At 43.3% G+C, this 14173-nt stretch overlaps 1 protein-coding gene across 2 annotated transcripts in view; it reads right to left on the reverse strand.

Moving 5' to 3' along the window:
• Positions 1-1115: 1115 nt before the first annotated feature.
• LOC102002839 (protein HIRA) overlaps positions 1116-14173 on the reverse strand; it is a 103873-nt gene continuing 90815 nt past the window's right edge. For both annotated transcript variants that reach the window (XM_005372048.2, XM_013355545.2), the window contains one exon: positions 1116-1973. In XM_005372048.2, the coding sequence (XP_005372105.1) occupies positions 1857-1973 (117 nt within the window). In that variant the 3' untranslated portion in view covers positions 1116-1856. The remainder of the gene's footprint in view (positions 1974-14173) is intronic.

Here is a 14173-nt window from a genome sequence, read left to right on the forward strand (position 1 = left end):
TCCTCTGCAAGAGCAACAAGTGTTCCTAGCCACCAAGCCATCTCTCCAGTTCCATATGTACTTCTTAAAAGGGTTAAAAGAAATGGTTGTGATAGTTATGCTGCCTTGACAACAAAACAATGAACCGGAGATCTCAAACTTGGCCCAGTGGTCTTCCGATGTAGGAGCTTCCACCATGCATGTACTGGGCAGCATTAAGCTGGATGAATGCTCAAGGGATCCCTGAACTTTCCTATTCTCCATGGAGCTCTTTTATCTCTGGTATCCTGTTCCATTAAGCAGCTGCCTGTTCTCTCCATCCTACTTCCTCAATTCAGGCAGCCCTGTGTTCCACTTCCTTACTCTCTCCATGGAAGCTTGGCACTTTGGGGCTCAGCATTTTCCATCTTTTGTGTATGTGATGCTTAAAATCAAACTCAGGGCCTTGCACTATCAGCTGAACACTCCAGTTGCCATCCTTTTCTCATACCCAGTGTCTTGAAACCATTGACTCATGGATTTTGACTGGCTCATTGCTTGTCTCAGGCAGGAGAGTAAATTTGGTCTGTGTTATTCCATCTTGACTGAAAACAGCAGTCCCTGGCCTCCACCTACTGCAAGCAGTGGTGGTTAAAATAGACTTGCTAGACTTTGGCAAGGTACCTGCCAGCAAGCCTGGTGCCCTGTGTTCAATCCCCAGAGCTCACACAGTGGAAAGAACACCCAAAGTTGTCTTCTGACCTCCAGAAGCACCGTGGCGTACACATCCACAAGCATATGAGTAAATGTTGAGAGAGAAAGAGAAATAATTCAAGAGTGGTTTCTAGTTGCCAGGACTTTGCCAACATGACTGAGGCTTCTGATAATTCAGTATCCTCACGTTTGTATCTTTCATAACGAAGAGCTGAGGCACCGATGGTGCCTGTCTGTCAGCCCGAAACTAGCCTGAGGTGCTGGATGACCAGACAGCTGATTTCCACACACCAAAGATGAACTTCGACATGGGGTACCGAGAGGGACCACATGACACAGGGAGATCCTTTCATGCTCCAACCTCGTCACTGCCACAAGAGGAGAAAGATGGTGAGGGCAGATAGGACATGAGAAGAAAGGCAAGGAAGGCAAATGGTTTGGTATCCAATGCATGTTCATTTATTTTACACTTAGAAAAGAAATTGCCCTCCCTTGTCCCAACCCCCCAACACACAAAGTGTCTCTTTTTACAAACATTTAAAAATTAAACCAAATGAAGATAGACAAGTTAATTTCAATACAATTATTTTTCAGTGTAGCTGTCATAATTAGAGTTTAAATTTCCTACAAGTGACCAATGTCCAAGTAACTCATAGGGATATCCTGATCAACCAAAAGAAACTTCATATTCCAAGTTAGCAAATTCTAGTAAAAAAATAGTCCGTGTGTCAGAACAGCTTTGCTTTTACACAGGCTTCAGGTCCGTCTGCTGACTGCATAGCCCTCACGCTCCCAGGCTCTGCTCTCACAAACGGCTTCGTCAGAGCGGAAGCAGCACAGCATCTGCCTGGTCAGGAGCCAACATCTACCTTGGGGCCGAGCTGGACACAGGCTCAGGAGACTACCCCTGACTCCGGGCAGCAAGGCAGAGCCCCAGTACCAACCCCAGGTCCACAGCTAGGCCTGTATTGGAGGGACAAGCTGCCCCCTTTGGGGGTCATCCCAGACCTGGGACATAGAGTATGTCCACCCAGGAACTGGGCTTGTGCTGGTGCAGCACAATACACCTTCCGCCAAGTTCTCTCTTTCCACTACCGCCTTGACAGGTGGGGGCTAGCCCTGGCACGTGCCAGGAGCAAGAGTGTGGTCCTGCCCCTCATGAAGCTGGGGACGGCCAGGGCAAGTTATTTGTCTCTCAGGATGTCCAGCTGTTCCTGGCACTCAGTAAAGAGGCGCTGGAATCGAAGATTCTGCCCAATGACTGGCAGCAGTTCCTTCAGCAGCTCCCTCTTCCGCAGACCCTGTAGACACAAGAATAACAGCTGAGGGAAGTGTCGGGGGGTCCAGACATGGTACCTTTCCTGGATTGGCAGAGACCCCACACCTGATAAACCCAGAAAGCTAAAAGGTGGGATCAGATGAGTGTGTATGAGGAAAGGGTGGCAGGAGGAGACAGGGTGGCACAGGCAGCAGGAAAGACCAGGCTCTGTTCCCACCTGCCCTACAGTTGTTGACAGTTCCCACTAAACTTTCACTTCCTGGGCAGAGGTCTTGAAATTTAACCTTGTAGGGTGGGGCAGGTGTCATACCAGGATTGAGGGCTTCTAGGCTGTCCCTCAGACAGATGTTCTCCTACTCCAGGTACTGCAGGGCAACCCTGGGTTAATAATGCACTCAGGGACAGTGGTGGCTTCTGATATTCTTTCCCTTGGCTCCTGCTCACCACATGCAGTTGTCATCACTAAGCAGGCTCTCTGTTGCCCAGGTCGAAGAGTAAATCTAAACAATAGTATCAAATGAAAACCAGCCTGGCAGGAAGCATTTGCCAAGGGCAGAGAAGACCCAGAATTTAGGCAAAGAATGGGAGCTGCCAGAGGCCAGGTCAGATCAGCTGTCCCCAGCTGACAGGGCAGAGGGACGAAAGTGTATGAGTAATGGCTGAGGGCAGGTATAGGACACACCAGAGTATGTGGGGTCCCAGGTTCAGTCACCAGCACATACATGTAAAAACAATTCCGTATCATATTCTAGATTTTATGTTTGAAACAGGGTCCATGCAACCAAGGAGCCTTACACTCTGAATGTTGCCAAGAACGACCTTAAACATCTTGTCACCTTGTCTCTGCCACTCATGCACTGGAATTTATCACCACACAGAGTTACATCCTCAACTCTATAATCTAGATTTCAAAGACACTCAAAATTCTACTTAAAATGTGAGTGGGTTCTATGATATTCTTAAGATCAGGGATCTGGTTCAATGGAAAACCATCTGCCTTGAACGTACAAGAGTCCAGGTTCCACCCACAGCAGCCTGCCCAGGAAAATAACACAGAACCATGGACACCAAGAGTTAAAGATGGTAAGAGCCATTAGTTAACAGTGCTGGGGTAACAACTTGTTCGTAACATGCTTCACTCGGAAAGAAACTCTTACCAAAGAACAAGCCAGAAATACCAGGTTTGTGAAATGCCCTCTAAAGAACACCCAAAGATCAGCATTTTCCAATCTTATACAAACTTGGGGGGGGGGGGAGGAATGAAGAACCCTAACTTCATCTACTTTGTAAATAACCTAGGCTAGCCTTAAGTCAAACACCAATGGATGTCACCATGAAACTGCATGTACAAATCCCTTATAAATAATTAACAATCTTTCCTAATGAAACTATAACCAAGTTGAGTTGATCCAGAAAAGGGGAGTTAAATAATTTAAAAATGTATAATTTACTATGTTAAAAGATTTCAAAATTATAGCAAAAACAGTAAGATATGTGAGGAAGGCATGGAACTGGAAAATAGAAAATGCTTCTTTAAAATGATTTGATTTCTTGTTAAATGTAGAAAACACAAAATCACAAAATACTGGCAGACAAGCATAATAAAGATAACAGCTAAAGTCTGGCATGGTAATGTCTATAATTTCGGCATCTGAAAGGTAGGGGCAGGAGAACTGCATGCTCTGGGCCCAAAGCTACACAGAGAGACCATTTCTTTAAAAAAAAAAAAAAAAAAGGAGAAGAGGAAGGGGAAGGTGAAAGGGGGAAGAGGGGAAGGGAGGAGGGAAATGAGGAAAACAGAGGAGGGGAGGAGGAGGGAGAAGGAGGAAGCAGCAGCAACAGCAACAATCACTACCCCACTGCCTCTGCCCAGTGTGGTGGTTCACACCTTCAACCCCAGGAAGTGGAAACAGGAGAAGGATTTCAATGAGCTTAAAAGACAGCCTGAAATACATAATGAGATCCTGTCTCAAAAAAAAAAAAAAAAGCATATTTAATGATAGTGACAAGATCTTTGGGATACTAAGAGAAAGCAAAATTTGTGAATCTCGAGTGTATAAGAGAAGAATTTCAAGCCAAAGAATAGGAAATATTTGCAATGAAATCAAAGAAGAAAATTTCCCAAATCTAAGGAAAGTACCATTCAGATTAACTCACAGAACACCAAGTAAACAGTTAAAACACTAAATGCACAAGGCCACAAAGAAAGAGTACCTCAAGCTCCAAGAGAGAGGGCCAAATCACACAGAAAGCCAGGCCACAGTAATTACTCACTTCTCAATGGAAACCTCAAAAGCCAATCAGGCTTAGAGAGATGTGCTTCTCAAGTTCTTAAAAAAAAACATAATTGAGAAGCCAGCCTAATATACCAGCGAAACTATCTGTTAAAATGGAAGAAAAACTCTCCAGGGTGCCCGAACTGTCCTTCCCCTGTAACCAAATTGGTGAATATTCCAACTATCATCATAAAGCCTTCATCCAAGTTAACTGATGGAACCAGATCCAGAAATCCACAACCAAGCATCAGGATAAGCTCTGGGAATCCAGTCGAAGACAGGGAGGATGGAATATATGAGCAGGGGAGGTCAAGTTCATAATGGAGAAATCTACAGACAGCTGGACCAAGCTTGTGGAAACTCATGAGCTCTCGACTTAGACCAAACGAGGCCCTAAATATGTGGGAGACAGTGGTGAAGCTTGGTCTATCTGAGAGGCCCCTGGCATAGACCAGGATCTATCCCTGGGTGCATGAGCTAGCTTGTTAGAGCCCGTTCCCTATGGTGGGAAGCCATGCTCAGCCTTAGCGCAAAGGAGAGGAGCTTGGTACTGCCCCAGCTTAATGTGCGGAACTTGGTTGATTCCCATGGGAGGAATGTATGGGGGAGTGGGCTGAGGGGAGGAGAAGGGAGACGAGAGGAGGGGTGAGAGGGAGAACTGTGGTTGGGAAGCAAAATGAAATCTAAAAAAAAAAAAGAAAGAAAGAAAGAAAAACTCTCCACAATGAAAGCAGGTTAAAGGAGGGCTGGACAGATGGCTCAGGTGGCTGTTCTTTCAGAGGAACCAAATTCAGTTCTCAGTACCCACACTGGGTGGCATCTGTAGCTCCAGGTCCAGAAGATTCCATGCCCTGGTCTGGCCTCCACAGGCATCTGTACATGCACAGTATGCATATAGCATGCATGCACATGCATGCATGCATGCACACACATACACACATGCATATTAAGATAAATCTTTTTTTAAAAAGTAGGCAGAAGCAATTTTATAACCACCAATTCAGCCTTACAGAGGATCCTGAAAGGAATACTTTCAACTGAGTAGAAAAATAAACATACACAAGAGGATACAGAGGAAAAAATAAGCAAAACTAAATTTTAATAGGAAATCAAACCAAGAAACGTGTGCATGCATGCACGCACATACACATACACAGTATGTATCAATCAAATGATAAGCATCAACATACATCTTTCAGTAATAACTGAATATCCTGAATATCAATGGCTGGAATTTCCCAACAAAAAGATAAGGACTAGAAGCCTGGATTATAAAACAAGATCCTGGCAGGGAACGACACACACCTTTAATCCCAGCACTCAGAAGACAAAGGCAGGCAATCTCTGAGTTTGAGGCCAGCCTGGTCTATATAGAAAAACTGCCTCAGAAAAGAAGAAACGAGGGAGGGAAGCAGTAAAGAGAAGAAGAACCTTCCTTCTGCTTCTTCTGAGAAACATACCTCACCAACAATGACAGGCGCCACCACCTTAAGGTTTTCCAAGCAAATGGTAGCAAAACAACCCAACAATAAAAACAATGAAAGTAAGCAAGTGTGCTAGTCTAATATCCCATAAAATAGACTTCATCTAGTCAGAGATAAAAGGGGTCCATTCGTACTGATCAAAGAAGCACTCCACCAAAAGAATAATCCAGCTCTAAATAAATACCCATCAAACACGGGCTGACTCAGTTTCACAGCAGATACACTAAGTATAAAGTCACAAAGCAACCCCAAAGTAGTGACAGCCAGCGACTCTCACTCCCACCTTCCGACAGGTCAGCCAGAAAGAAAGAAAGAATAGAGGAGTAGAATTAAATGGACCAAGTCATTTACACCTCACTTACACTAAGGGTTCTCATTCTCTGCAGCCCATGGAACTTTTTCTACAACATCAGGATACAAAGCAAGTAAGTCTCAACAAATACAGAAAGAAAAAAAAATCAAAGAATTCTTTGTATTCTTATCAAAATTGAGTAAGACCACAAATTAATAGGAAGAGAAATTACAGAAAACAGAGGCTGACCAAGTTTGAACAGCATATTTGAATGAGGGATGGACTAATTCAAGAATTTTTTAAATTCTATAAATGAATAAAAACAAACACACAACTTACCAAAAGTTATGGGATACAATGAAGGCAATCCTAAGAGGGACATTTCTATCTCTAAGTGCCCACATGGAAAACTCAGAGAAATCTTAGGCAAACAAACCAAACAATGCACTGGAAAACAAGAATAAAGCAAACCCTAAATCAGCAGAAGAAAAGAAAGAACTAAGATCACGGATGAAATCAAAAAATTAATCACTATTCCTACAGACTGAATAACTTAAAATTGAAGCAATGGAAACCTAAATAGATCCTGTAATCAGATCCACACTTAGATAAACAAAATAAACCATAAAGGAGATACAGTGGGAGAAAAAGGAGGGGGCTATTCAGTAAGTGCTACTTGGCTATTCAAATGAGACAAAAAAAAAGGCAGATGCTCAACATTCTACATATTCCAAAGGGTTTAAAAATTAAAGGGTAAAACAATCTAAAACATCAAAAAGACCTGCTTTGTAAAGAAGACAATGAAATCATAGTCTGTGGTTTATAACATATGAGATCAGAAGAATATGAAAGTATTACTTTAACAGATTCTTGGGGCTGGAGAGACCACACAGCGGTTAAGAGCCTGGCTGCTTTCCCAGAAGTCCTGAGTTCAATTCCCAGCACCCATATGGCAGATAACAACCATTTATAACTGTAGTTTCATGCCCTCTTCTGGTGTGCAGACATACATGCTACATGCAAAGAGCCCATATACATAAAATATATAAATAAAAAAAATCTTTTTTAAGAGCGCTTGTTGGTCTTGCAGAGGATCCAGATTCAATTCCCAGCACCGACACGGTGGCTGCCAAGCATCTATAACTCCAGTTCTAGTGGATCCAATACCTTCTGACCTCTGCAGGCACACATGTAGTACACATACATGTAGGCAAAATACCTATACACATAAAATAATCTAAAAAATAATTTAGGTGTCTAAATTAATAAAGTAGTATAGTAGTATCTTATCACATGGAGAGATTACAGCAAATTTTATATTTATATTTCCTTAGAAAAACCACCAAAACCAAAACATAAACTCATGTACATGTATACACCCATGCTCCAGTTATAGCTAATAAACTAACGGGTATAAAATATAACAATAGCAAATACTAAAGTCAGAAAATTCCCTCTCAACTTCACTAGGACTTGCTTTCCCCACACCATTAATTAGGTAGGCTCCACTCCTATCTACCTCACAGGCCTGCACAACAACTCTAGGACCTCCCTCTCATGCCCTTCCCATCTTGTAAACCATCCACCACTCTGCCTCACTCCACAGGTCCAAGGGTTCCACTGCGATATCACGTCCAAGTGCTGCCAGGAGACCTGGCTACTTGTAGATTTTCCATCAACCACCCCTCAGACTAGGACTGCTTCCTCCTACCCTGTTCCCCTGGGACCTCACTTCTCAGCACTCCCAGGTAGGCCCTCAGCCTCTGGACACAAGAGCTCTCCTGACTGTACCCTACCTCCCAAGATCTCTTGTCTCCAACAACCAGTTGGCCAGAGCTTACTCAAGGGAGGAAAACCAGACATGGAGATACACCAAAAGGCAGCAGAAGAGAGAACCATCAAGGTGTGTGGGTCTCACAAGATAAGGAAGGGTAGAAATTGCAGATACAAAAGCCTACAGAAATCCAAACAGAAAAGACTAGAAAAGGAAGCTTCCACAACATATTATAGATAAAACACTAAAACATAAAATAAAGAATGAGCATTAAAAGCCACAAGAGAGAAAGCTCAAGTCACTGATGACCCATCAGAATAATACCTCCAAAAGAAAACATTTAAAGCCAGAAGATTCCAAGTTCTGAATACCACAAATGCCAATACAGACTACTTTACCCAGCAAAACTACCTACTAATATTGAAAACTCTATGATAAAAATCAGATGAAAGGAATTTATGCTGACTCAGCCAGCTCTACAGAGGCTGCTAGAAAGGACACTTCACTCTGAAGAGACGGATAAACACACCAAGAAGTCATGGAAAATAGATTAGTAATGGCAGGGTAGCTAATCAAAAGAATATTTTAAAGAGCAGTGGTGAGAGGACGCATCCCTGCACCACTCCTACGATTGTCTTAAACTCATCACTTACTTCTCCACAGACTGTGACGGATGCAAAGGTGTCTTTATAGGCATTTTCTAGTATTCTTAAGATTTCTTCTGGGTATCTGTAGAACCTCATTGTTTCCCAAAGTCCTTTCCTCCAAATGCTATCTAATGCCTTGTTAAAGTTGGCGTTAACAGACAAAACCATCTTTTTCATATTTTTCTGCCAGTTGCCTCAAAGTGAAGATCTAATCAACTGTGCTCCTGTTAGCTCTGAATCTGCACTGGGCTTCTGCTAGGCTTTCCTCTGTTCTGCCCTTTATCCTTTGCGGGATAATGGACTGCTGTGGCACAACAAATTAATGCCCCTGTAACTTGAGCAGTCCTAGAATTAATAATAGCAACAGCCCTGGAGAATGAGGAGAAAGGCCTGTAGATAGATGGGGTGTTAATCAGTGACAGCCTTGGTATGAAAGTAAACATCGAGAAGACTGAGATACAACACATGGGAAGGGCACACAAGGATTTTAACACTGTAATAAAGAATCAGAACCTCAAGCAAACAGTCAACTTTGTCTGTCTGGGAGGAAACCTCAGTTCAAAAGAGGGAACTATTTTAGACATCAGGAGGCGAATAGGGACAGCGAGGGTTGTATTCAGGCACTAGGAAAGGTTTGGTCAGCAAGAGACCTAATGACAACAACAAAATTACAAGTATATGAGACACTTGCCTTCTTTACAACTCTGAAACCTGAACAATGAAATGCTCTTCAGAACAGCGGCCGAACGTGTTTGAGATGGCATGTCTCAGGAGGATTCTAGGTGTCACATGATTTTAAGAAACATCTCAAACATATAGGCATCCTCCTGAATATTAACCTTCATCAGGCGATGAAAGGAGACAGAGACCCACATTGGAGCACCGGACAGAAATCTCAAGGTCCAAATCAGGAGCAGAAGGAGGGGGAGCACGAGCAAGGAACTCAGGACTGCGAAGGGTACACCCACACACTGAGACAATGAGGATGTTCTATCCGGAATTCACTAAGGCCAGCTGGCCTGGGTCTGAAAAAAGCATAAAACCGGACTTGCTGAACACAGCAGACAATGAGGACTAACTAATGAGAACTCAAGAACAATGGCAATGGGTTTTTGATCCTACTGCACATACTGGCTTTGGGGGAGCCTAGGCAGTTTGGATGCTCAACTTACTAAACCTGGATGGAGGTGGGAGGTCCTTGGACTTCCCACAGGTCAGGGAACCCTGATTGCTCTTCAAGCTGATGAGGGAGAGGGACTTGATCGGGGGAGGGGGAGGGAAATGGGAGGCGGTGGCAGGGAGGAGGCAGAAATCCTTAATAAATAAATAAATTTAAAAGAAAAAAAAAAGAAACATCTCCAGCTACAGGAGTGAACTACAGGATACAGCAAGGGTGCTTGAGATATTTTGGCCATGTTATGAGAAAGAATGAAGGCAGACACCCAAAGATAGCACTGCTTGGAGAAGTGCATGAGATAAAAGAAGAGGAAAGCCCAAAAAACGCTGGATAGACAACATAAAGGAAGACTGTGGAACCCTGGGTATGACAATAACACATGCATCTAGGACTGCCCAGGATAGGAACAACTGGAGAGCAAACATAAACAGGCTGCCCATGCATGCTTAAGCATTGCCAGGGCATAAATGATGGTGATGATGAAATGATGAGCTAATCAAAAGAAGTCTAAGAAAACAACAAAATGAAAGGAACTAACACAAATCTTTCGATAATAACTCTGAATATTAATGGCCTCAATTTCCTAATATAAAGAGACTAACTTATTGGATAAGAAAACAGGATCTATCTTTTTGCTGCCTCAAAGGCACACACCTCACCATCAATGACAGAAATCACTTTGGACTAAAGAGGTTATAAAGTTGTATTCTAATCAAACACAACTAAGAAACAAGTGGGTGTAGCTGTTCTAATATCTGACATAATGAACTGCAAAACCAAAGCTAACCAGAAAAGATGAGAGAGATCACTACACACTTATTAAGAGACACAACCCAAGAAGAGGGTATACAATTCTAAATACATACACACCAAACAACACAGAGGCACCCAATTTCATAAAAGACATGCTATTGGTTGTAAACTCACTCTACACAACAAATAGGCCATCCAGACAAAAACTAGACAGAGAAGCAGTGGAGATAAATGAAACCATTAACCAAATGAACCTAACAGATACATACAGAACACTTCACTCCAACACAAAAGAATACATATTATTCTTTGCAGCCATAGTATTTTCTCTAAAATAGACTACATATTAGGACATAAAACAAGTCTCAACAAATACAAGAAAACTGAAATAAGATCCTACATTCTCTCCGGCCACAGAAGACTAAAGCTAGATATCAACAGCAATAGAAATCACTGAAAACACAGACTTATACAGACCAAACAATACACTACTGAGTGATAATTGGGTCAAGGAAGAAGTCAAAATGTAAAAGAAGACAAGCAGACCAAATCTTATGGAACATAATAAAGGCAGCCCTAAGAAAAAAGTTTATAAACTCCTAAATCTGCCACCCAGCCAGAGCAGGGAGGAGAGTCAAGAGCTCAAAGGCCAGGATGCCCAGCTTTATAGGCATGACCGATGGACCTCAGGGTCCCAGACCAATCACATCAGGGGTGACTGTCCAGAGTCTCTTGATCACACCTAGACCACTGTCTAGCAGTGTTTCAGGACCACATGTCACTCTATATGGGAACGAACAGACCCCCTCAAAACAAAGGCCCCTTGGAAATGAGGTTCTCACCAGGTGAGCCTGCCTCTCAGAAAGGACTCAGTCCTAGTGGGGTCCTTTAGGACTTTCTCCAGGACCCCCAAACAACCAGAGAAACCCCCATGGGACGCTATGGTAAGGATGAGCCATGCCTACCCTGTCCTCAAGAGTTCAGAATGTCTCTAGCCTTCTCTGCACAGTATTTGGGGTCTCTGAGATATCTCTCTGCATCAGTGCAAACCTCCTTGTACTGACACAGTGAATTTACCTCTTCTTGCTCAAGATTTAGTTTCCACAGAGGTCTGAAGACCTCAAGAGAGTTTCCTGGGTTGTATGTAGACCCCAACAATGCAGTGGGGGTAGATGTTATTTTAATATTCACATATTCATTCTGTTATATGCATTTAGCTCATCAAAAAAAAATTGAGAAACTTCAAAGTAATACCTTAATGATGTTTCTTTGGGCCTTAGAAAAACAAGGACAAACCAAAGACAAAAACAGTAAACAGAAAGAGATGACCACAACTAGGGCAGAAATTAAGAAAACAAAAATGAAAGATATAATCCAAAGAATCAACAAAAGGAAGAGCTGGTTCTTTCAAAGAATTAACAAAACTGGCAAACCATTAGACAAATTTGTAACAACAGTGACTGGGCAAAGGCTCCCCCATCTTCCCTCAGCTTGGGACATCTGTGGTTTAGCTTAAAACTGACACCACCACCACCACCCCTTCCTATCTCCACCATGTAAAGCCTAGTGGGAAAGCACCCAACTCTGTTCTAGAAACTCGGGGTTGAAATACCCCAGCTAGCTGCATGCTTTTGGCTTCTGTTGCACTGCCTGCTTTACTTTTTCCTGCAACTGCCAACCAGGATGTAGTTTCCTTTGCCTTTAAAGCTCCCTGTGAAATGCATTTGAGGCTCTCTGTTAGAAGTGTTTCTCTCTAGGCAGTTGCCAGCTTACTACAGATTCTCAATTCCAACTCTGATCATGATAAATGGTCTTTAGGTCTCTATCCCAAAACAAAATCCTTTCAAGATGCTCACCAGTTTGACCAACCCCAAGGCCTCGGCACAGGTCACGGCTGAGAGAACTTGTTCACAACAACCCAGACCCTCCCACGTCCCTGTCTAAATACCCTTCAGTGAGCCACCTGATTTGTCACTTCCAGGTAAGTCTGCTTAAGGTGTCTTCTGTTTGGACACATAGGAGAGGTCAGTACAGCCACTGGTCAATGTCCAGGATCTGTGTGAAATGTCAACACATTCCCCAGGTCTGTTCAGATGCATGAGTGCCACCCCTAAGTTGTCTCCATATTATCGTCTGTTCCTGTCTTGTTTGTCTTTGTCTCTTCTGATGGGTCTGGTACTTGTCATTGGGAATTGAGATCCTGAAAGAGAAACTATGGGCGGCTCTGCTTCTAACCAGCTCACATCTTTGGACTGTTTCCTCCACTATTTTCAGGGTGCATACAAAGTCTTCCAGACCCTTTGTGGGTTAGAGTGACCCTCTTTTGACAGCCATCTGCAGGAACATATGATAGCCAAAAGGCCTAAGCAGCATGGCTGATGATCACAGGAAATTCTGGCCACCCTGATCAGTTTCCCTACATAGATGTTTGGTTAAGTCCCTAGCAACAGCTTCCTCCATGGCTCAGAACTTATTCCCTTAAAGCTGGTATCAAGATTCTAGTAGCTAAGCCCCAAGAGGAAAAAGCACCAAAATTTTTATTCAGTGACCCAGAATGAAAAACTTCCTCACCCTTGTCCCTGGATGAAGAATGATGACCCCATTATGGGCCTGGGCCCAGTGGCCTTTTACTCTTCTTTTCCCCCTACAAAGGGTTCCTCCCAAGTTTATGTCTCTCCTGCATACCCAAGGGTTCCAATCATGCCCCCTACCAGAATACAGCAGATGTCTCAATTACCATCCCTGATTCCCTGAACTCCTCTGACTTGACCCAGACCCTAGTGGTTTCTGTCATTCCTCCCCTCTGTCAAACCCCCAGACTCCTTTTGAGAAGGAGTCAAACAAGAAGCCCCCATTCCCATTCATGATATATGTTCCCTTCCCAGCCAATGACCTGCAGAGCTGAAGTCCCAGAACCTCCCTTTCTCTGAGAAACTGCAAGCTCTCTCCTAGAGACTGTTTTCTATTCCCACTAGCCCACGTAGAATGACTGTCAATAGTTACTGGACATCCTGTTCACATCAGAAAAAAAGGGACCACGTGAGGCTGGAAGCAAAGAATGCAGTCTTGGCTCCAGACGGGATTCTCTGGCTGATAACACTTATCACATTGAGATCCTAACACAGATCAAGGTAACGGAGCACTAGACACCTACAGCCAGACTTTCCTGGCTAGACTACAAATAGCACCAAGGAAGCCCATAGACCTGGTAAGAGGAAGTGAGGTCATAGAGGGTACCTCAAAGCATCCTGCTGCATATCTAAAGCACCTCCTAGAGTCTTACCATGCCTATACACCCTTAGACCCAGATGCACTGGAGAATGGGCAGGTGCTCAACATTGCCTGTCACCTAGTGAGCCCCTACTCAGTCACCTAGTCAGATATTAGAAAGAAGTTACAGAAGTTAGAGGGATTTTAAGTTGTGAGTAGGTCCCAGTTCCTGGAAAAATTGAAAATTTTTGGTCTTATCCTCAGTCAGAAAAATATATCCTAGCTGAAAGTCCTGCCCCAATCAAAATATTGAATTGGGTTATCTCTCAGATTTACAACAAAAGATTCCTGGGGGAATAGGCAGAAACCAACACCCCCAACCCACTGGCCGAACATCAAATTATGATAATTGTTCAACTAATCAGTCCAGCTAACACTATCCAGATTAAATAATGACCAAGGAAGCAAAGGGGGCATTGTAGTCCATATTGACTGGCTTAGAGAGACAGAACTTCTGCCCTGTCAGTCACCCTGGAAAACACTTCTCTTGTCTATGAAGAAACCTGGGACATCTTATGACAGACCCATCCAAGATTTGAGGGACATGAA

The sequence above is a fragment of the Microtus ochrogaster genome, unplaced genomic scaffold, assembly GCF_000317375.1.
Source record: "Microtus ochrogaster isolate Prairie Vole_2 unplaced genomic scaffold, MicOch1.0 UNK165, whole genome shotgun sequence".
In the NCBI taxonomy this organism is placed as follows: domain Eukaryota; kingdom Metazoa; phylum Chordata; class Mammalia; order Rodentia; family Cricetidae; genus Microtus; species Microtus ochrogaster.